Source organism: Typopeltis vanoorti, chromosome 13 (assembly GCF_054136105.1).
Source record: "Typopeltis vanoorti isolate ZY-2024b chromosome 13, IOZ_Tvanoo_1.0, whole genome shotgun sequence".
Classification (NCBI taxonomy): domain Eukaryota; kingdom Metazoa; phylum Arthropoda; class Arachnida; order Uropygi; family Thelyphonidae; genus Typopeltis; species Typopeltis vanoorti.
Window position 1 is genome coordinate 112,767,803 of NC_143561.1, and position 26,148 is coordinate 112,793,950.

General features: G+C 32.5%; 1 protein-coding gene across 2 annotated transcripts in view; it reads right to left on the bottom strand.

Annotated features, from left to right (window-relative positions):
* Positions 1-2,474: 2,474 nt before the first annotated feature.
* The window catches only part of LOC150100477 (protein Mo25-like), a 182,163-nt gene continuing 158,489 nt past the window's right edge, over positions 2,475-26,148 (bottom strand). For both annotated transcript variants that reach the window (XM_090402309.1, XM_090402310.1), the window contains one exon: positions 2,475-8,221. In XM_090402309.1, the coding sequence (XP_090258435.1) occupies positions 8,039-8,221 (183 nt within the window). In that variant the 3' untranslated portion in view covers positions 2,475-8,038. The remainder of the gene's footprint in view (positions 8,222-26,148) is intronic.

A 26,148-nucleotide genomic window follows, 5' to 3' on the forward strand; every position in this document is an offset into this window, starting at 1 on the left:
TTAGTATGAATGTTTGATTTGTAACATTATCATTTATTTTTTAGTTTATGGCCAGCTAACCCTCTCAATAACTTTCATAAATAACTTTCAAAAATCAATTGTTCAGCAATTCCGAAGTCAATCGAACACTTTGATGGAAGGAATGCATAATTTCACAACTCAGCAACATACATAGATATGTAGAAATAAATACTAACTTGGGTACAAACATTGCCTCTTGTCTAACACAAGGTGGGAATACCCTCCTTGCAATGGTGTATCCTTACGATTCTGGACTGTATACCTGTACAGAAGAGGATAATCTGCCTAAAGTGACATCTCACAGACTCTCTACAGTCACTTTCTCATTAGTGCTGTCTCTTTAATAGTTATTGCTCCATCAAAACTGCCCACTACCATTCCTCTCTTCATGTTAAAACATTAGCAGCCACTAGTTAGCATCCATGCAAAGTTTATCTCCAAACACTTGTTAATAGATTATACTTTTCTCCTTACCCTTGCTTCTTAAAAGTGGCTTGATTACAACATAACTTATAGCCACCTAGAACAAATTTAATCCTCACAGCATCAGCCTACTCAACTAATTTATCATCCTTTATGCTACTGAAACAAGATGTTTTACAAAAAAACTCAAGCTAATAACTCTGTACAAATCCAAAATCCATCCATCTTGGAATACTATTCAAGTGCTTCATACAGTACACCAGTTTGAAATCTCTAAAATTCATACTGTCCAGAAAAGAGCAGTGTGGTTGATCAGTGAACCCTTTCTCAATGACTCATTTCAACTACTGATCTCACAGATAGTCTGTTTCTCCCTTGTCTTTTTCTATAGATAATTCTTTGTGGATGCTCTTTCACTAAACTGGCATCCATTATTTCTATGTGCTTCATCAGTCCATTGAAACAAATAATAAGTGTTGGACCTCTTACAGTTGAACTGCAGACTGCTTCTCCTCTTCCTTTCATTCATCTGCCTTTGTTCTCCGAACAACTTTCCATGTGAAGTGTTTCTGTATTACAATCTTCATCATTTTAAGAATATTACAAATTAAATTAATAAGAAACCTGGTATGTACTAAGAAATTCAAATAACATTCAAAATTTGAAAACTTTTTTTTGTAATATATTAGTATTTATTAGTTAATCTTCATAATAGACATTATTGAGCAGTGTTCATGTAATGAGAAATACTGAGAACAGTATACTGTATTCTCCAAGGTTGTAAAGCATTTTGCCAGTTCTGCATACTTCAGTGATATATTATCAATTTTGTTTCGCAATGCACACTATATATACATATGGTAAACTCATTTTTTCATAGTAGTGTATTATTTCAGATTTTCAGGACTGTTTTGATAATCAATACTCTACCAGTTTTACACAATTTTAACATACACAGTTACTGTAGAGATTACAGAATAAACTTTTCATACTTAAATCATTTTGTCAACATTTTCTCAAACAAAACATGCCAAAAATCTATTTTCTATTTCAGTCCCTGGTTAGAGAGAGGATAAGAATATATGTAAATAAGATTTGGATATATCAAATAAATTTGATATATCCAAATCTTATTTACATATATTATACATTTTAATTTAACAGAAAGCCAGGAACTTCTGTATTAGGAACTACTAGAACACCATTAAGCCCTTCCATAACTGATCTCAACATATGCTTGTACACTACAAGGTGAATTTTCAGCCATCCTAATGTAGGTAAACATTATGCAAAGTAGCTCAATACCTTATCTTATTTCATTTGCAGTGAAGTGAGACACCTATCATCGCATAACAAAATTAGTCCAGATAGCAATTAATGAAAAAAAAAATAAAGATGCAGTTTTTCATTTATGTAGAGCAAAATACTCTGAAACTGGTATGTACTAAGAAATTCAAATAATATTCAAAATTTCAAAACTTTTTTTTTTTGTAACATATTAGTATTACAGGCAGACTAAAGGTGTGGAGGGGGGGGGAGAAGAAACTTATTAGCAGTTGATTAAAAATAGTTTTCTATCAATTCACTATGAATCAAAATTCAAAAATCTCAATAATTAGTTAAAAATTCTGCCCACAGAGCTACTTAATGAAGATAGTACAAAATGCTGTATTATGAAGCCATTTATTACTCAAGATTATTATTATTTTTCATTTAATCTAATCCCTAAATGAAAATCAGAAATAACTGATAAATTATGCAATTACAACCCACATTTCAACACACTATTTGTTTTCATTCACTACAATGAATCCAAACAAAAGTGAACAGAAGAATTGTAACTTGTATTTACTCGGATTACATATAATATATATATAAAATCTTTCTCTCTCTCTCTCTCTATATATATATATAGAGAGAGAGAGAGAGAGATTAAAACTTTTTACAAAATTTTAATAGCAGCAATATCATTTAAAATTGATTACTTAATTAGGTTTAACTGTTAATTAAAAACAATCAAGAGACAAGGATAAAAGTAAAATTATTTATTCACTCTTGAATTTTCTTTAGTATATCATCGGCAATAAGCAACAAAGAATCTCTAGATTACCACAATAGTTTTGATTGCTGGCCATAATTTGTAGAGTTCTATTAAAAAGTGTAAATTTGTACATAAATGATTAAATATTGAACATACAAATTATGATAATGAAATAACTTAATACTCTTTTGTTGTATACACATTAACAGTATTAAAAAGAGAAAATAACAAACATCTACACAAACAAATAAAAATATTTTACTCTCATAACTGAAACATGAGTTCCAAAGTTTCACAAAAATAATTATTTAGTTATCAACAAGTAAATACAAGAATGGAAGCTTTCTGTAGCAAACATGTAAATGCTACTTCAACCACAATAACATAGTGAACTACAATTTTTCCCATATTTACTTTCACAATGTAAAATGAAAAAAAAAAAAAAAGATTAGTCACATGAACTATAAATATCAACAAGTTAGTTCAATGGAATGACTAAGTGATACTTTTATTTAATGTATACAATGTCTTTCTAATTTATCAGAAAGAGAACAATTCTGTTGTGGGCAAGAACCCACCCTCCCTAATTCCTGCCCAAGAAAGTACTTTCAATTCACTATGAACAGTATTTGGAAGTTAAGTTATATTAACTTATATACTAATAAACTTACTATATACTAATATACTTATATACTAATAATTAACTTATTAACATAATAAACCTCAAACTATGTTCTTTTAAATCTAGTTTTTACAATAAACAAATATACTCTAGTACTTAAACTTGACATCTTTTTAACCATAATGTCTCCGGTGGACTTTTAATATAAACTAATTGTAAGAGTAAAAATTTAAGTTTTGAACAGAATTTTACTTTATTCTGAAAATATATAATCAGAACAATTTATATGCTATAAAAATGTGTGCTTTTAACTACTACAATATATATTTTCGTGGTACAACAAATCAGGATTATCTTGGCACTATTTAGTCTGAATCAGGATATACAGAAGGGTTACATGATATTCAACCTTTCCAAACCCTAACCTAAATTAATAAAAATCTAATGTTTTTTAATATTTTTATTTGAAATTTCATCAATTACCTAAACAAGGAAACCCTATCTAACAGGAAAAACCTAAAAAGTGAGCCTCCTATCTGACAGTGGAAGAAGTCCAAAAATCACTCATTTATTCCAATGTCCACTATTTGGCAGTTTTGCCAATTTCAACAATAACTTCTACTTAGCACTGGAAAAGTCGAATTGATTGTGATCCATAATTTGCAGTCTTATTGATTATTTGAACACCCCTTTCCCCCTCCCCACCATTATTCCAAACCACTAATTTTGCCTCCATAAAAGACATATAACATATAACTCCATATGAGAGAACTTGTTTACTAATCTGCAGTTAAATTATAATTCAGTCTCAATTAATACTGGATGTCTGGCAACTGATCTATGACCACTGAAAACAAAAATACTGCTTGGAATTCCTATATAATATATATAAAGTAATATATATCTATCTATATATATATATAGTTATATATTACTAACCAATCTACATTTTGCTCCCTTAAATTTTAAAAAACTTTGCCATTTATGTTGGAAACTGCATGTCTGAAAAACTCCATAATGGGCAAATAAAATACCATAAAACAAAATGAATTAAGATTCCTCAGCTTTAACGAAATAAAATCCCCAAAATTTCTGTCATAGATATATTTTTGTGTTTATTTACTCTGAAAATGTGCTTTTGGAAAAAGCAATGACCAGTTTTATTTATTAATGCTAAGTTAGTTGATACATCAATAGAATGCCAGTAGTTTGTAAAAACGATTATGATGCTGATCAATATGCCATTTATCAATTTCCCCAAGCATGGAAAATTACACAGAAATGAACTTTAAAAAATTTAGTAATATTTTATTTAATAGCAAAAATAATAGTTATGAATATTAGTAAATAAGTATTGTCATTTTATAATGCATACTAATATGATGTCATTTATAATAATTCTTCATATTATAAATGAACATATCTTATTAGTATGCATTATTGTATCATAAAATTATAATATTATTATGCTGTAATACAATACCATGAAGCATTTAAGCAGTCATTAAAATGAATACAATTTACTGGGAGTATTAACTTCATTATATACTCAGTTTAAAATCACATCAAAACAAATTCTTCAAAGTTTTGCCATTTACATCTTTATTTTCCCCATCAGCAATATTTGCCATTATTACTTTACTTCTCCTTGTAGGATTTCATATAAACTTAATTTCTAAGAGTAATTTTAGAAAAATGGATATGACCCTTAAACAGTACAGTGAAGTGAAATTTGTCTTACTTATTTCCTAAGGTTACTGAATTTTAAAAGATTAATGGCATGACAATATTTCTACCTGTTTCAAGCAAATCTTTGCAAATCAATATTTCAATTTTCATTCTGTGTTGAAGTAGGTTAATATTTAAAGAATATTAAATAGAAAATTCTTGATAAATTAAACTCAAATCAATGAGTCATGATACAACCACAGTTTCCTCAAGGGTGTCAGATAAGTTATGGACAATTCCTAATTAACAGTGAAAACTATTGATGTCGGTTTTTTTACTTAATGCTAATCCTCACATTTGTTTTAGCTATAACTAGAATAACTTCAACTGAAAACAAAAAATGAAATTAATAAAATCTAATACTGAATGGATGATTTTCATTTCACTGTTCTTGAATATAAACAAATGCAAAGTAATGCAATATTGTATAAAATAATTTTTCAATAAAAAATCTATAACGATCATGTTCTTTGAGGTAATCTGTGAATTAGCTTGAGATGGGGGTAGAATAATCAATACTATCAAATTAAATGTTTTTGTATTCCAATTATATTGTCTGACAACCATATTCATGCACAAACAAAAATATTTGAGACAAGTATATTTCCCAGACAGAAAAATTGAGGAAAGACTGCAGCTATATTCTTATATGCTACTCAACTTCAAACCAGATGTTCTTTCTCATACTAACCATAAATAGTCAAAGTGAAATTAAACTGCAATGCAGGATCTGAAAACTTACTGATTATGCTTACTGAAAAATTTTTATAACAGAGTTCAACATTTTTAGACCAAATCTGGCTTACTCTCAATTAAATTACAAATAAAATATCTAAAAGTTTCATTCGGAATCAGGCAGCTTCATCAGTGGTACAAGAAAATGGTACAAAAATTAACAAATGCAAAGGGAGAGATGTGTACAGAAGTACTCAGGTAGTATTTAGTTTAGAAATACACAGATTATTTTGTGTAATGATAGATGAAGTTACCAGATATTTAATTAAAGAAACTTATAGGTAGTATTTTATTTATGAATTAATGAAATAAACACATTCTACAAACTTGTAATTACAAATAAACACCACTGAATAATAAGATTCTATTTTTCTGTTAATAATTCTTTGTTTACTACATAACAAAGAAGCCTACAAACAGAAATATAAGTGATATAAGCGATATTTAAATGATTTTACTAAGGCTTTATGAAATAGTTTTGCTTTTCTTTCTTTTAAAATCATTTTAGAAGAACATATTAAAAGTTATCATTAATTTTTTTTTCAGAAAAAAAGGGTGGGGGGGGGGGGTAACTTCATTGCGATCCTGTTTTACATCTCAAAAAGCATAAGTGAATTTCAGTCCGTTTTAACTACAATAAAAACAGGTTCAATAATTCCAGCATGTCATTGAAATGCAGCATTTCTCAGCTGTTATTTTATGTTTAATGAAACATGTTGAAACAACTGGATATATTTATAAACCTAATACTCTTTTGCTACTTAATGCAAGATCACAGTACCAGAAAGAAGTTCAACAAAGTGCACAATTATCATTTATAGCAAATTACAGCATTCCAGTAATATATCAACAAGCATTTATGATCTTAACCTATAAAAATTATGAACTATAAATATCAACATAATTTATGTAAACTACAGAGTATTAAAGTGGTTTATTTTTTTGGACTAACTAAGTTATGGACAGGCACTGACAGAATAACTTTATGGTTAGTTAAATTAAAGTTCTGTCTTCACAAATACTAGGATTTTATGTCTTCCATAAACAGCTGAATGCTATGAAGAGGAAAAAATGTGTGTGTGTATTTTAGTCATGGTAGCAGTAAAATAATGTGCACACATGTATATACAATACAGCCTTGATAAAATGCCAACACCCATATGCCTAGTTACAAATAGGGTAACTAATGAAATGGTACAAACAAGCTTAATACAACCATTCGGCAACAAAGTAAAAAGAATGTACAAACATTTTTTTTTTTATTTAGCTAATTGCAGACCGAAATTAGTAATTATTCTATAATACTGCATTTATTTTCATAATTGGCTATATTCCATTTTATTTAAAAATAGTAAGTGGAAAAAAAAAAAAAAAAAACTCCGAATCTGTTAAATTCCATTGTTACTCTACATGACGTATATAATCTCATATTTAACTTGATAAACATACTTTTTAGTGTACATGATAAATATACACACCAAACACTTTTTATTTTATTACTGCATTTTTAAACTGCGAACGGTTTCAATTAGTTTACAGTATTTTGATTGATTTTAATAACAAGGAAATTCACAGTTGTAAGACAGAAAATATTAACTCCATATCTGAGTTTAAATGTTTTCTTGTCATGCTCACAGGAAAAATATTCAAAGAACAATTACCACATTAACAATTAATTCTCTCTTTATCCATTAATATAATGTACAGTTCAGATGTACCATCTGTGTACAAAACAGTAGTATCTGACATACTTTAGAAATTCCGAATATAAGGTGCACAACTTTAGAGTATCCAGTCTATCTATATATATAAGAAATTATCCTCGGTTGCATTTAACTCCTCAGAATTAAGACTAGGTTTGAAAGTTAACTTCTAAAGCTTCTATACTGGATATTAAAAAAAAAAAGACACGAGCTGATGTAACATAGCATAAGATTATCATGCAGCCCAAACTAATAGCCATTCATCTAAGCAATACTGATAATCCAATGAACATGAAGAGAGAGAGAGAGAAATAATTCTCAAGGACATTTAAAACTAATAAAAGAGAAGTATGAAGGTCAGAGCACTGAAGGCAATATGAAAGAAATAAATTAATAATTTACTGCCTATATCAAAATCATGTCAATGAATACCCCCTCCACACACAAAAACAAAAACAAAAAAAAAAACATGCACACATCCCTACCCATATAACTGTTGAACACCTTATTAATTTATCTGTTACATTAATCACTTTTTCTTAAAAATATTCCATTGCAGCATTTAATCAAATTAAATATAAATGCAAATTTATTTTAGTGAAAATTGCTTTTAAGTAAAGTTTATCAAGGTAGTACTTTGTGTGTGTGTGTGTGTGTGTGTGTGTGTGTGTGTGTGTGTGTGTGTAGGTTTTTGACTTTATTTTTAAGCTCTACAATATTTAACAGCTTTTAGAGTAACTTTTTTTTTTAATACAAAGATATTCACTAATGTTCTTCTTCTGGCTTTAATTCTTTGATTTGCTTGATAAGATAAGCTTTTTCATCATTAAACTGCTCATCATCAGAACGATCAGTATGAAAATTTGATAAGAAATCTATTAATCGATCCCTGTTTCTCAGAAGGATATCTAAGACAGGCTTTGGCTTATTTGGATTAGCTACAAATACCTAAAGTAAAAAATTCATAATAATAATAATAATAAATAAATAAATAAAATACAGCGCAAAAATTGTGAAAATTACACAAAATAACAATATGAGAATAACAGATATCATCAATTTCCTGATGTGTACTCTCAAGGAGTGTTCAGGATATAACAGCACTTAATCACCACATGATTAAGTTTACCTTATAATTAATTGCCTATCAATAATTTTCCTCAAAATTAGTCTATTTGTCCAATATTATCATAACTAACATTTCATTCTTCCAGGTCTTTTTCCAGCATTCTTTGCTTCAAACACTTATTTTGCTAAACTTTCTTCTTCCATCTTTAAGTGACTGATTCTAATAACCAAGCTGACCATATTTTGATTTTCCCAAACCCGGCCCACTTCTATACAAGACAATAACTGATATGACAAATATATTAATACTGGCTTTTAACTTTAAATTGTTTAATTGGCATCAAAATAATTGTACATTTAAGCACGGTTCTTCCAAGAAAAGCAAACAAAACAGGTTTACCGTTAACTTTAAAAAAAATTAAAAGTATTTTATTAATTATGTATGTTTTAAATGTCTATTTTGTTTTTTGGAATAAAACTGTTCAACTTTAAAAATAGTTTTTAGTCTATGAATGTTGATGAGATTAATGATTATTTAAACAATGTTCGTAATCCAGGTAGCCTTCACATAACATGGTACTTACATAATGCAGTTTCGATAAAAATACAACGTCTACACATTGCAATAACCCTTTATCTTTTCATATATTTTTCACCGTGCAACAAAAATCAAATTTTGTGTCTGCCCGTATTGTGCATGTAGTTATAAGTAGCGAATTTATATTAGGGAAAAATACCCATCAGCATGCATGTACGTCAATTGTTTACTGTATAAAGTGTTTATTGTTGAAAATTTTCTTCGTTTTCTGTCAGGAAAGCGCATTAAAAATCATAAGTGTGTTAATCTCAAGCTGAGCACTTTATTTTCTGGTGAGTTACATACATAATATGTAATGTTTTTTTTTATCTAAAAAAATATTTTTATAGTAATGGCCACAAACTGCAACGAAAGGGAAAAACCAACATTGAAAAGAAAATGTATTTCTCTTGAAGACAAAATTAAAATCTTAGATCGGTTGAAAAATGGAGAAAAACCAGGAGCTGTTGCAAGGACTTTGAATTTAAACGAATCAACAATTCGAACAAACAAAATGAACATAAAATCAAAGAAAGTGTTTATTGCTGGGTCAATGGTAAGTGCAAAGCACATTGCTCGTATATGCAATATTCTAATGGAAAAATAGAGAAACCTCTAATGATTTGGATAGAAGATTGCACTCGAAAGAAAATTCCGTTGGATGGAAATCTTATTAAACAAAAAGCTTTCATAGTTTATAAACATTTATGATGTAGACCAGGTGTTCAATGTGAATGAATCTGGGTTATATTGGGGGAAAAAAAATGCACCTATATTTCGAAAAATGAAAGTCAGCTTCTGGATTCAAAGTTTCTAAAGATAGAATTACTCTACTGTTTTGTAGTAATGCATCAGGTGATTACATGACAAAACCAATGTTTATTAACTGATCTTCTAATCCTCGTGCTATGAAAGATTAAAATATGCACTTTATTTTATTTTGTCTAAAACATTTATGCATTATGTGCAATGAAGTTTATGTACAATTTGTAAATTTATAATTTTATACTATGTATTTGTTTCATAATTTATTTATTTTCATAACTTACATGAATTATCTGAATTAAATAAAAAAAATTTTTTTTTTGTTGGATATGTCATTGTTTTATATAATTTAAAAAAAAAAAACGATTTTGGAACATAATCATACTTTTTCTATGTGATCTGAGTCTCGCATAACGTGATTTATATAACACGGCATTCCTATGGAACCTAACATCTGCGTTATATGAGGGTTACCTGTATTTTTATCCACTGTCTTTATTTCTTCTAAGCTGTAGTATACCATTCATATTTATCACTTGAGTGAATCTTCTTTAAAAATTGTGTGTTGTTTTTTTATTTTGTTGTAGAACTGTGTGAAGGTGAGTTCAATATTAATTTTACAATACAACAAAACTTTTAACAGTTGATTCCAATATTCTACTCTTTCTTCTGACCACATCACTGAAAATATTCTTTCGACTGGAGCAGAAGTATTAGGAAAGCAGAATATGTATTCTGTGATGTTGCAAGGATTAAACTAAATTTATTATATGTATTCTGTGACATAAGAGAGAGAGAGAGAGGTTACACAAATTTATCTTTTGGCTCTTGAAATGGGAGAACAATCCAACCCACTACCCACTTTTCTTCTGTTTGCCTCCTATTTTCTTCTAAAAAATTCTTAGCAATCACCGAGCTGGTGATTACTCATCAAAAAGATTATCCAAATCTATAACCTCAAACCAACTACCTCATTAACTTTTTCTGCAGACATTTCTACATCAGGCCATGATAAGGTGTTATTGTTGACCCAAGAAAAGGATCTGGTGTCCTCACCAAAGCTGTTTTGCCACATTTCAATGTAAGAGATGCATCTCTCATAAAAGGCAGTAATTTCTTGCATGACAACTGTACCATTAATCTGTCCCTCGTCTTCAAATCTACTTTCTAGTCTTTCCTGAATGTTTGTTCTCAGTTTTTCAGGCTCAATGGTCACTTCAGTTGCAGTTGCCTTCATTGTCTCCATAGCCAAAATGGTTTCATTGAAGAGATGGAGCTGTCCATGCACAAACAGGTACATTTCTCCATACTCACTGTTGAAAACATTACTTGTAATCACTGGACAGTGCTCTAATGAGCAGAAGTAAGACTTCAGACCTTCATTCATATGAAGAAATTGTTCAATAGCTGGGAGGAGGGGTAAGAATCTTGTATTTCCATGTTTCAGTAATTTCCTGTATTTCTTGTGCACAGTCACAAAAATCTTTCAGCTGAGATATGCAAATGGTATAAATGTAAAAATACTTGTACACTTTAACGATCAAATCTTCAATGTCTATTGGAAGAACATCTACTGCAGTTTGTAGACAATTGTGGACAATATGTGCTCCACAGCCAACACCAACAATGCTTCTCCCCAAGTCTTTCTTCAAACTTGCAAAAACCTTGACATTTTACATCTCCAAAGTTGGTGCTGCAATTATCACCACAAAATCCAACAATTTTAGTAGACAGTTTGCATTTCTTAATGACAGTGTTAAGTGATTCTGTCACTAATTCCAATGTTTAACCAGAAGTTAACCTTTATTCCATATTTGGACATGAAGTACCTTACAACAACTGGCAGAAATTTAATTTCTTTCCTGTTTGATGTGTCTGTTGTAATTGTGATAAAATTACATTTCTCTAAGTCTTCGTACAGTTCATCAATTACTATGGGTCCAACTACATTCAAGACGACAGCCTTGCATTCAAGTGCAAATTTTGGTTCAAAAAGTTTCGAAATCAGTTTAGATGAACAATCAGAGGTTCTGAACCTTACATCATGTGAAATGGAATGGAATGGTAAGCAAATGTTACTTCTTTAGCTGCGATTGCTAGGTCCTTTTTTTTTTTTTTTTTGTAGAATTACTGTTTTTGAAATACAAATATATAGATAATGAAGAACAACCAGCCGCCACTAACAAACCAGCTTTATGCTTAGCACTTTTCAAGTGGTCTTTAATGTCTGACAGCCCGCCATGCGCTACAGAGAAAACTGAGGCACAATGATCGCATCACACCCAATAAACTTCATCACAATATCTCTTAAGAAAAGGAAAGCCCTTTTGTAGTTCATCGGGTGAACTTACAATTCCATTTAGGTAGACAGGGAGGAACAAAGCAGAACAAAACAACCAAAGCAAAACACTCTCAGCACACGTCAGGTTCACATAGTGATTAGCACCTGAATCACTACTAGAATGGATGAACAGCGTTGTAAACATGCACGATGCTATATCATGGACATGTGATTTGCATGCCTGTATAGATGCTGCGTGCGCATAGTTTCATAGCTAGTAGTGGTCTAGCCACAATTGAAGTGGCCTTAATGCAGATTGATTACACATATTCTAGAGTTTAGCATAGCATGTTTTTCTATTTTTACTTCCCTCCCACTCATGATAATGTACAATAGCAATAGTAATAATATAATATTATGTTTTCCCAGGACAGGACCTTCAAACTGGGGCCATCCCAGTCAAATCGGGACGTATGGTCAGCCTACTAATAACAGATTCTGTTTAAACTAATTTAGAGTTAGGATTGATCCAATTATCACACAGCAGTGTAAGAGAAACCATTAAAAAATGCATTTAAATAGAACAAAGTTTGAAGAAAGAAAAGTTACTTGAGAATATTTTAAACAAACCCTATATGGACAGGATAATTTAAAAAAACAAAATTTTAAGATTACAGCCTTATGCAATTCCTAATTTGTGTTGTTTTAATCCTCTCTTTACAAAATGAAATTACACTATACCAGGCAACAAGGCGTAGGCTGCATGGAGATGAAGTAGAAAATATGCAGAACAAATAAACTAGAAATGATTTGCATCATTTTCATTTATTTATTTTATCATCATCAAGTACCTTCAAGGGCTAAGTTTACGATTAAGTTTACAGTATTTCTAATCTCCCATCAACAAATTTCCTCTAAATTAGTCCATTACGGGTCAGCACTTTAATATTATCATATATAATATTTTGGTCTTCCTCTGGATCTTTTTTCCCCATGACATCTTAGCATCAAACACCTAGTTTGCTAACCTTTCCTCTGCCATTCTGCTTAAGTTAAATTAGCTTAGCTAATCTAACTTCATCTAATATAAGCTTAGCTTATATTAGATTAGCACTGCTCACATATTCGTGAACACTAACAATGTCAAGTTCCTTCCTAATATCTTCCATCACTGGAAGAATCATATTAAATATGATTCTTTCAGTGATGCCAGGCCATCTGTTCTATCACCTAATTTTTCTCAGAATTCTCATATCTGTGGTCTACAGCCTTTCATCAACTATTTTACTAATAACCCAGCTCTCAGATCCATAGGTTAAAACTAGATTGAATACTGTCTTGAATACTGCTAGTTTACTGTGCTAATTTCTCTCTCATTTTATATAAATTTATTCATGAATCCACGAATAAGACCAGTTTTGCTAATGCGTCTATTTCCATATTTAACTTGTCATCTTCACTAAAAATTGTACCTATAGCTGATATGTTTTACTTGTTCTATAGATTCTTAGTTCAGAATGCAGCGCTAAGTTTCCCATGTTACTGCCTTTCATTACAGTTTTGGTTGCTATTTTTATTGTTTATTGCAAGATATCCCTTAACTATTCAATATAGTAAAGGAATATTCTGCAAACTCAGACTGGATTTATTTAAGAGTATAACATTATCTGCATAAAGTAAAGAACTGAAATTAACATCTCCAATTCTGATATCAGATTTAATGATACTTTCATAATGTGATTCATTTAACTGAAGCCAGTACCATTTTCCTGTACTGCCGTCAATTATAACTACTGAACTTAGGCATACTGAATTGTTCAGCACAAAGCTAAGATCTAGTTTGTGAGCAATATGGTATGAAGAGTCTTAGAAGATCCAAATATAAAATCTGATAATACTGGAGTCTTGACAGATAACAGATTAATTTGGAGAAGAATTGTTGATTGGAAGTTAGTAATAATGTAATGTTTTCAAGTAGCAGTATCATAATATTCTGAACATGCCCTCAGAACAATATAAGGAATCTTTCTTTCACGAAAGCAGATAAAGGCAATGCCACTGTCCTTTTAGACCGTACAATATACATTGAAAAAATGAACCATTTAATATCGGACCACAACACCTACCAAATGGTAAACTACAACCCCACAAAATGTAACAAAAAGAAAACAACTGAATTAATCAAATCCGTCCACACATGGCCCGAAGAAACAACAAAAAAATTAATAACTCATTATGCCCGTGTGCCCAGAATTTATGGCCTGCCAAAAATACACAAACCAGGCACACTGCTACGTCTGATTGTTGAAGGAATTGACAGCCCAAATTATCACTTAGCCAAAAAATTAGCTGCCATGCTCAAGGAATTAGTAGGTCAGTCCCCTTCCTACATAAAAAATATACAACATTTCATTAATAAAATTAAAAACATTACACTCAACGACAAAAATTTATTAGTCAGCTTTGACATAACTTCCCTTTCCACTAATGTCCCAATCAATGACACGATCTTGCTCCTACAGAACATATTTCCACATGACATCACGGCCCTCTTTGCCCACGTATTCTGCTCCGGATATTTCGTGTGGCAAAATAATTTTTACCTTCAAAAAGAAGGTACAACCATGGGCTCACCACTCCCCCCCCCCCAATAGCTAACTTTTATATGGAAGACTTTGAGCAACGTGCTCTAGAGACAGCATGTCTAAAGCCCAAAATTTGGCTCAGATACGTCGACGATATTTTCGCCATTTGGCCCCACGGCCGCGAAGCTCTAAATACACTCCTTAGCCACCTAAACAAACAACACAAACGTATCCAATTCACCACTGAAATGAAAAAAAAAACAACTCTCTTCCTTTCCTAGACACACTTGCCACACGTCTTCTCTCTGGCTGTCTCTCCTCAGTTTACCGCAAGCCTACACAAAAATTCTTACCACCACTCAACACAAAAACTAGGTGTCATAAGCACCCTTAAACATAGAGCCCTAACTATTTGTTCTAATGAACAGGCTCTAAACCAGGAATACAAGATCATCAACCAAACATTTATCAAAAATGGATACAGTAAAAAAACTATTCACAAGATCCTCCATAAAGATACCAGTAAGAACAAAAAAGATTTCAAGAATGCTATTGCCATTCCTTATGTTAGAGGCATTTCTGAAAAAATAGACAGAACATTACGCAAATACATTAAAACCACCTTTAAACCCCCAAAGAATGCTATTGCCATTCCTTATGTTAGAGGCATTTCTGAAAAAACAGACAGAACATTACCCAAATACAACATTAAAACCACCTTTAAATCCCCAAATAAGTTAAGACACCTATTCAGTTCTTCTAAAGATCCTCTTCCACACCTAGCCCACCCAGGGGTATACAAAATACAATGCACATTGTAACATATCATACATAGGGGAAACAGGGCGAACTATCCCAATCAGACAAGATGAACACAAACGACACATTAAATACCTCCATTTTGGTAAAACCGGCCTTTCTTACCACACACTCCAAACATACCACAGAATTGATTGGAAAAATACCAAGTCCCTACACCGCACCAAAACCTGGTTTGAGAGAAAATTTAAATAGTCATGTGAAATGCTCAAACACAACCCAAATCTCAACAAAAATGATGGCCTAACCATTTCAAGAATGTGGAGGACCCATCTACAACCTGTATAACAACCTAAACTAGCCATAGAAAAATCCCGCTACAAGAAGACAACCTGGTGATGTGTTTGTAACATTCAACAGCAACTGAAAGAAATCATATAACAATCAGAACTATCCAGAAGAATATTAATACATGAGGACTTTAGCAGTTTATTGTAGTTGTATTTATTTATTTTTTTAATTTTTTTTAAATTTTATTTGTTTATTTTAACCACTAGAGGTCAGGCTAGGGAAAAGGATTAATTAACTACGTAGATTTAGTTTACCGGTATACAGGGCACGAGCATGTAGCTTGGTTCCTTATACACGTGTATTCTTCCGATGATGACCTCGATACAGGGGTTGAAACGTCAAGTTTTATTTTATTAGTAATTAATAAAATAATCTGTTCAACACATGTGTTTTTGTGTCCCTAAATTTACAAATATGACATATAAGGAAGTTGAGATGAATTCATGTAATCAATAACCATGTCCATTTTTGCATGTTTTTATGATTAGATACAGAATAAAAGCAAAACCAGAATTAAAAAAAGAATTATGAAGAATGTCAGTTATAAAGCTATGAACAAATTGATTAAAATAGAGGGGATCATAATTGAATAAACAAATTAGTAGAAGAGATTTAAAAAGAATAGTTAAATAGCAAGAAATCAGAAACCAAACACAAAAAGATTAATTGGCACATAAAAAAATTTACTGATTTCTATGTTGAAATACTGTAAATGCAACAGGGTGAAGCTTAAAAGCTAATCAATAAATGCAACATTGCTTTCATTAGCAGAAAAAAGCTATTAAATGGATTGGGAAAAAATAAACTAAATAAACATCCCTTTTCTAGAAATTAAATATGGAACAATTTCTAGAATAGGGATGTTTATTTAGTTTCTAAATAAACTTCCACTTCATCAGATAAATAAAATAAATAATCTCATCTTCCTTTTATCCTCTTTTACACTGCAGTGTCGAGGGTTTATTAATCATCGGACCTCAAACCGTTTGCAGGATAAGGTGGTCAGCTCTATGCCCCAGTATATCCTATATCAGTAGGATAAATAATAATCATTATGATCAAATTCCTGCCATGTACAATGAAGGGGTGTACAGGATATGATACTACTACTACATGAAAAATTTATATCATTACTAACTTCCTATCTACAATTTTCCTCAAAAATCAGTCTGTTATCTGTCAAGACTCCAACATTATCAGATCTTATATTTTTATCATCTAAGGCACTTTGTATCATATCAATCCACCTATATCTTGGTCTTCCTCTGGGTCATTTTCCTGCCAACCTGGCAGAGGACACTTCTTTTGCTAATCTTTCCTCGCCCATTCTGCTTAAGTGACCATACCACCTGAGATTAGCTCTGCAAACTCATTCCTGGATTCAGGATATCAGGAAAGAACAATGTCAAGTTCTTTCCTGATATCCTCGTTTTTAATATGTTATTGTCATTGATGCCATCTGTTCACGACTCTAATCTTTCTCAGGACTCTCTTATCTGCGGTCTTTGATCAAGTGTTTTACTTCTGACCCAGCTCTCAGATCCATAAGTTAAAACTGGTTTGAACACTGTGTATACAGCTAATTTAGTGTTCCGAATAATTTCTCTCTTATTCCATATGAATTTATTCAATTGACTTCCTACCTTACCAGTTTTGTTGATTCCGTTGTCTACTTTCATATTTAATTTACCATCTTCACTAAAAATCGTGCCTAAGTAGCTGAAATGTTTTACTTGTTCCACAGGTTCTCCATTCACAACACAGTTGACATTTTCAACAATTCTGCCTATTTTCATTGTCTTTCTCTTTTTATTGCTGACCTTCATACTATATCTATTACAACAGTTATTCAATTTAGTCAAGGTATCTTGCAGACTTGTAGAGGATTTATTTAGAAGTATAACATCGTCTGCATAAAGCAAAAAGCTGACATTAACATCTCCAATTTTGATATCATGTGTAATACCACTTTCCTTCATAATGTGATCCATATAGATAATGAATAACAGAGGGGATAATGTACATCCTTGTCTCACACCAGCTTTAATAGTAAACCACCTTCCTGTACTTCCATCAATTCTAACTGCTGACTTACAACTCAAATAAAGACCAAGCATTACTTTATATAATACCCCACTGACACCATACAACTGTAGCGTTTTGAATAGCTTCTCTCTCTTGGCACCTTGTCATATGCCTTTTCCAGATCGACAAAACTTAAATAGAGATCTTTGTTATATTCCCATGATTTCTCAACTATCTGTTGTAAAGTAAAGATCTGATCCTGACAGCCTTTATTTGGCCTGAATCCAGCTTGTTCTTCACCAAGCTTTTCTTCCACAATTCTTCTCAACTGTTTCTCAAGTATACTTGCAGAAATCTTACCAGGAACACTCAGTAGGAAAATACCTCTGTAATTCTCACATTCAGTTTTATTTCCCCCTTTTATATATGAATACTATGAGAGCTCTACTCCAATCATCAGGAATTTGTCCCTCTGTCCAGGCCTTCTGAACTATGCAGGGCAGCCACTGTAAGACTTTTATACCTCCATACTTGAGCATTTCTGTTCTAATATCATCTATTCCTGCTGCCTATCCACATTTCAATCCTTTAATGGCTTTTTCTACTTCAAGTATGGATATGTATTTCTGAATGTATTTCTGTTGAGTGTTTTTTTTATCACTGTTTGTTTCATTTATCAATTTTTCGAAGTAATTACTCCATACTTCAAGGATATCTTTTTCTCCCGTTTTCATGTCACGTTTATCATCTCTAATTCCTTTTACAGCACTCTTTCCTCCATTTTTAAGCTAAATAATAGTAGGATAAATAATATTTAATTAAATAAATAATATTTATAAAAAATAAAAAGATAACTCTGAGTACTATCCATTGGACTAGTGTACAATAAGTTTCCAGCCTTTCAGGTATCGAATTTATATTAAAAGAAATAAAATTAGTGAATGTTATGAGTTTGCCTATGTGCATGCTAACAGAATAATTAGCAAACCTGTTGCTTTCATGACAGCATTCTGCTGAACTGGCCACTATCATTCCTCCAAAATCATTAGAACAAGAGCCACTGCTAATCAACACCCTTTTAGAGTCCAACTTGAAATTCACCAAACCAACTTCACTGCATCCCCAACTCTGTCTTTCCCTAAGAATGCAACCTTCAGCTGTTCAAACAAAATGTAAAGTGATTCCTTCTTTCATGGGCAAGATATCTTCTTGCCCACACATGGTACTAATCCACTATAGGTCTTGTGACCTTTTGTGTGTAAGTCAGATATATATGAGTGACGTCACATGCCTATTTTGGTGGGGTGTGCTGTTGTGTAGCTTTTGCAACCTGTGCAACAAAATTCATGTCAATTCATATGAATCGATGCATTATCATTCATTTATATCAATGCATGAAAGTTTTAAGAGTTCATCGGTGCTCATCTTAATTTGTCCAATTAATTTTCCAAACACCTTAAGATTTAAAAATGACTGAAAGTGTGATTGGGTGTGCTCATGCTTTTGCACCGATGCAGCTACATGATTAAGGTTGGAATATCCGTGCTTATTCCAAACGCCTTTCTCTTTGGAGAATCAAAAACAAGGATAACAAGAAGTCTTGACCACACTTCACTTCCAGTTAACCATTCTACTGTATTGTATTGTGAAATAGAGAAGTGTCGCATGTACTCAGTTTTTACATCTTTCTGCTTGCTCAGTAAATTTGAAAGAAAAGGATGAGGCTTACCTCCTTCAGCTAGAATCATACAATCTGCAAAAGCTGTGGCAAAAAAGAGGACATTCAGTAATCAACAAAAAGTTATAAATTATTTATAGAAAATTATATATTAAAACCTTATCTATATCAGTGTTCTAAACATGTCAGCTCACACTTCACGCACGCAAAACAATGAAACTCAGAAAACGTAAACAGCAACTCATGATAAATGACAATGTTCAATTAGATTGCGTGAAACAATAACCAATCACAGCGACTGATTTCTGGGTGCTATTGTCTCAACGCACACCCTGCTTCACCTTCTGGGTGTTTAAAACTACTTGTTTAAGAATTTAACCCACTGCACCATCTGTATAGTTCTGTTCAAAGGGTTCAAATGTGTATGTATTTGTGACTGCACATCTGGGCTATTAACGCAAATATGATGCAATGCTTACACGTTGAAAAATGTTCTCTTCATGAAGCATTAGTATATCGTGTTTAATTTTAGGAATCATGCAAAGTCAGGAAACAATCAGAGAAGTCTTTCACAGGAATAAATGCAAAAATATAATATCAGTGATATTGCTATTTCGTGGGTGCACATCACACACCTAGCACTGATACACACATTATTATTTTATTATGTAACACCCACAGGGAGTCCAAAGACTCATCGAGGGAGAGTGTGCCAACAGCATCGAACAATTGACTCCTTCCAACTACTAACCACGCTCAAACTTTCTTAACTTTTTTTTTTTTGTGAGCCATTAGTAGCAGAGGCTCTACCAACTGACCAACCTTTGCTGGCAAAAAAGTTTCTCAAGCTGGCGACTAGAATCAAACTCGCGATTCTTCGGGTGGTTTAGTGCCGAAGAGTGCAAACACCACTTCCCCTGAGCTACAGACTAAATACACAAACACACATCTATATATCAGGGGTGTATATTCAGAGTGTGCTAAGTGTGCTGTGTACACTGCATGGAATAGCAGTATCACTGATATCATATTTTTGCATTTATTCCTGTGAAAAACTCCCTTAATTGTTTCCTGGCTTTGCGCGATTCCTAAATTTAAACACGATATACTAATGCTTCATGAAGGGAACACTTTTCAACATGTAAGCATTACATCATATTTGCGTTAATAGCCCAGGTGTGAAGACAAATACATACACATTTGAACCCTTTGAACAGATGTACAGATGGTGCAGTGTGTCAAATTCTTAGCATTCCAGTGGTTTTTAAACACCCAGAAGGTGAGGCAGGGTGTGCACTGAGACAATAGCACCCAGAAATCAGTGGCTGTGATTGGTTAGTGTGCCAACCAATCCAACTGAACATTGTCATTTGTCATGAGTTGCTGTTTTTGTTTTGCTGAGTTTCATCTGTTTTGCATGTGTAAAGTGTGAAATGATATGTTTAGGTCACCGATATAGACAAGTTTTTAATATATAATTTTCTATAAATAATTCAGAACTTTTTTCCCATATTTACAAGAAACATTGTTGATCTACTGAATGTTCCATTTTCTGCAAGAGCTTTTGTAGATTGTATGATTGTAGTCGAAGGAGATAAGCCTTGTCTTCCTCTTCCAAATTTACTGAGTAAGCAGAGAGATGCAAAAACTGAGTACATTAGACACTTCTCTATTTCACAATACAATACAGTAGAATGTTTAACATGAAGCGTGATCAAGAATTTTTTTGTTAGCCTTGTTTTTTATTCTCCAAAGAGAAAGGTGTTTGGAATAAGCATGGATATTCCGACCTTAATCGTGTAGCCACATCAATGCAAAAGCATGAGCACTCCCAATCACACTTTTGGTCATTTTTAAATCTTAGGGTGTTTGGAAAATTAATTGATAAATTAAAGTATCGAAAGTTATCCTACAATTAATTGCATTGGGCCAATTTAGATGAATGCTGATGCACTATTAAAACTTTAATATGTTGATAAAAATGAAATTATACAGTCAAATTGACATGAATTTTGTAGCATGGGTTGCATAAGCCACATGATAGCACACCCCACTGAAATGGGCATGTGATACCACTGAGACTACAAAACTGTTGGACAAGTAAATAAATTATAAAGCATAACAAGAACTATCACAGTCATCTCAATAAGCCCCATATGATGTGATGTAATTTTTGACAATGTTCGAATTTGATGAGATCAATGAAAACAATCATAATAGAAAAACTCTCTTGATATACCTTATTTAAACATTGTTCTTTTCACAAATTTCTTTAAATGAAATAATATATCCAGAGAAATGGGAGGGAAATGTAATCACCAGTCCCCCTCCCCATCACACACATTTAAACAGAATGGGAGAGAAAAAGTTAGTACATCAAATGTTTTTTTAGGATGGCAGGAAAAAGATCCACAGGTAGACCAAGATCTAGCAGACTAATATAGTAAGGTGCCTTAGAAAACCAAAACGTAAGCTCTAATATAATAGAGCCCTGACGGATAGCAGATTAATTCTGATGAAAATTGTCAACATGAAGTTGACAAGGACAAAAATTTTCATGTAATACTACCATCATATCTTTTACAGAGCGTATAGAACACTTTTTTTTTGGAATCAGCATCAACTATAAAACACTTCCTTATATCTGGAAAACAATCATTCTATGACTACATTTATCCTGACTTCTCCAAATTAAACTTATTTTTATCTGGTTCCCTGGTAGAACAATAGTTCTTTTTCAATTACAATGAATTGTTTATACAATCAGTGCTGTGTGCTTTACCCCAATTGTAATTTGATCTCTGAAGATGCTGCTTCAAAAAGAGTATTATAAGCTCAATAAATGAAATATTTTCTTCTGGTACTGTTTTGTATCATGAAGCTCTGTTATGAATAACCACCAAATCCTAGTTATCTATACATATTTGGAAGCAAGGATTAAAACATGATATATGATATGTCACACCTATTAAGTGAACTATCAAGTGATTGATTATCCTTTACTGTTTATAGGAAATCCACACACACACACACACACACACACACACACACACACACACACACACACACACACACACACACACACACACACAGGAAGTGGTTACGTCATCAGTATGGCATCCTCAAAACACAGGCAGGACTATTTGTTTGAATGACTCAGCCCTTAGTTTTTAATACGAGCTAAGGGCTGGGTCTCTTGCATAACCAAATGTTCAAATACAATGGCTTAGAAGTCTCATGTCAAACAAAATTCTGGAAATACACACATGCCATTCAAATGTATGCAAGTATATAGCATTGATTTTACCCATTTGCCTACAAAGAGTGGGACAAAAAAGTGGATGCACATAGTGAATGAAGAGTATGATGCATCACATAAATAACTGGAGTGACAATGCCACAAATGATGATTTAATAAAAAAGGGAGTATAGGAACAATATACTAAGTGATAATACTCTGCACTCTTGCATGTATGGGGTTCTAGAGTCAAAAGCCAATTACTGTGATGTCAGGAATGGGAAAAAAGTGTAGTTATTGCTATACCAAAGATGTATGGCTATGTATAGAGCACACAGTACAATGATGAGCTCCCTGCAACCACCAAGCATGGTTTTACCATTCCAGATAGTAGACAAGATACCATGGTATGAGGATTCGATAGGAAAAAAATTTCTTGCAACATGCAGAAGACACAAGACATTTAATAATATTTTATTAATGCAAATATTTCAGTTTGAAACTAACAGATCATCATCAACAAACAAGCAATTCAAAAGGTAGCGCAAAAACTTTTTTTTAACCTTTCAACAGGTACAAACCACATGCTACAGTGCCACTATACAATAGATGGTAAGGTATGATATATAATTTAAAATTACTGCCTGCTATTAATAAGAATCTCTCAAATTTCAGCTTAAGAAAGATAGCCATTCTGATTTACTTTTAGGTAGTGTAATAATAGCACTCTGGCACTCTCTTTGAACAATGGCTCAAACTCAAAATGACAGCAGTGTAACAGTCTTGGGCCAGAAATACTGGTGAGCGTCTAATCTGTGTTTTGCCAGACCAGATTTTTCCAGCTTTTGGATGATGTAAGACTAGTGTTCCTGTGGTCTTTTTTTCAATAGAACGTCTTGTTTTGAGAATGAGTGTTGAGCTGAATCCTGTTTGTATAACTGCCTGTGAAGATAGATTGATGATGAATTAAAGGAATTAAAGTTGTTAGTACACTAGATGGGGCACTGGGGAGGATCCAAGAATACTAATTTTCCATCCTTTTCTTTTTCCATGGTGAAGTTGATGCAATGGCATGGACTATTAATCTTGGTTAGGAGACTCAGGTCAAATATCAAAAACATCATCCATTATAACACATCTAAATAACAGTTAAAGTTGTATTGAAGAGAATTAGTCTTCTAAATGTTACAAGTAGAATTAGCTAAGGCTGGAGAACTCTCCATGTCAGTACCTTTGGATTGCTTGTAGGGTTTGTTTCTACAGATGAAGTTACTTAAGTGAATGACCAAATCAAATAGTTGAACTATGTTTGGAGGAAGCTCCTTTGATATCTGCAAGAGGCACACTAGTAAGTGAATGTCACAACTGACAATTATGACAGTATGCTATAAGGATAAGTTTTTAATTTTTGTGAGCATTCCAAAGAATTTTTCACAGAAGAGCAGGTGTAACCTGTACAAGAGACAAGCTAAGCACTTTGTTTGGCAATAGGTAGGAGCATCAAGAGTCAAATATGAGTAAGAAGAACATCTTCTTTATTTGAGGTATATTTACAGGTCAGAATTAGGACTGTTATGAATTAACAATCCAACCAGCCATATTAAATTTTTGTATCCATGTTATTTCAATGCTACACTCTACATCTATGTTTTATCATCATCAAATTCCTGATATATACCCTCAAGGGGTGTACAGGATATGATAGTACTACATGAAAAATTTCCATCATTACTAACTTCCTATCAACAATTTTTCTCCAAATCAGTCTGTTACCTGTCAAGACTCCAATATTATCAGGTCATATATTTCTGTCTTCTAAGGCACTTTTTACTGTATCAATCCGCCTATATCTTGGTCTTCTTCTGGGTCTTTTTCCTGCCAACCTGGCAAAGAACACTTGTTTTGCTAATCTTTCCTCTCCCGTTCTATTTAAGTGATCATACCACCTGAGATTAGTTCTGCTAATGCATTCCTGGATGCTGAAAATATCAACTTCTTTCCTAATTTCCTCATTTTTAATATGATATTGCCATTGATGCCACCTGTTCATGCCCCTAATCTTTCTCAGGCCCCTCATATCTGTGGTCTCTAGTCTTTGGTCAAGTGTTTTACTTCTGACCCAGCTCTCAGATCCATAAGTTAAAACTGGTTTGAACACTGTCTTGTAAACAGCTAATTTATTGTTTTGGATAATTTCTCTCTTATTCCACATAAATTTATTAAGTTGACTTCCTACCATACCAGCTTTGTTGATTCTGTTGTCTATTTCCATATTTAATTTACCATCTTCACTAAAAATCGTGCCTAAGTAGCTGAAATGTTTTTCTTGTTCCACAGGTTCTCCATTCACAACACAGTTGACATTTTCAACAATTCTGCCTATTTTCATTGTCTTTGTTTTTTTATTGCTGACCTTCATACCATATCTATTACAACAGTTATTCAATTTAATCAAAGTATTTTGCAGACTTGAAGCGAATTTATTTAGAAGTATAACATTATTGGCATTAAGCAAACAGCTAAGATTAACACCTCCAATTTGATATCAGGTTTAATACCACTTTCATTCATAATGTGATCAGTATATATAAGGAATAAGAGAGGGGATAATGTACATCCTTATCTGCCACCAGAATTAACATTAAACCACCTTCCTGTACTTCCTTCAATTCTAACTGCTAACTTACAACTACAGTCAGGAATATATATCCATACTTGAAGTAGAAAAAGCCATCAAAGGCTTGAAATGTGGAAAGTTAGCAGGAGTAGATGATATTCAACCAGAAATGCTCAAGTATTGTGATATAAAAGTCTTACAGTGGCTGCACTGCATAGTTCAGAAAGCCTGGACATCATCATCAGATATATGATAGTACTACATGAAAAAAATTACATCATTACTAACTTCCTATCTACAATTTTCCTCCAAATCAGTCTGTTACTTGTCAAGACTCCAACATTATCAGATCTTATATTTCTATCGTTTAAGGTACTTTGTACCGTATCAATCCACCTATAAGAAAGCCTGGACAGAGGGACAAATTCCCGATGATTGGAGCAGAGCTCTAACAGTTCCTGGCAAGATCTATGCAAGTACACTTGAGAAACGGTTGAGAACAATGGAAGAAAAGCTAGGTGAAGAACAAGCTGGATTCAGGCCAAATAGAGGCTGTCAGGGTCAGATTTTCACCTTACGACAGATAGTTGAGAAATCATGGGAATATGACAAAGATCTGTATTTAAGTTTTGCAGATCTGGAAAAGGTATGACAAGGTGCCAAGAGAGAAGCTATTCAAAATGCTACAGTTATATGATGTCAATGGAGCATTATATCAAGCAAGCAAAAATTTTTTACCACTGTGCTGTCATCACTGCTTGTTTAATTTAACAATTTTTCAAAGTAATTATTCCATACTTCTAGGATATCTTTTTCTCCTGTTTTCATGTCACCTTTATCATCTCTAATTCCTTTTACACACACTTTCCTCCATTTCTGAGCTTCTTCAACAACCTCCAGAATATTTTGCCACCTTCTTGATGTTTATTTT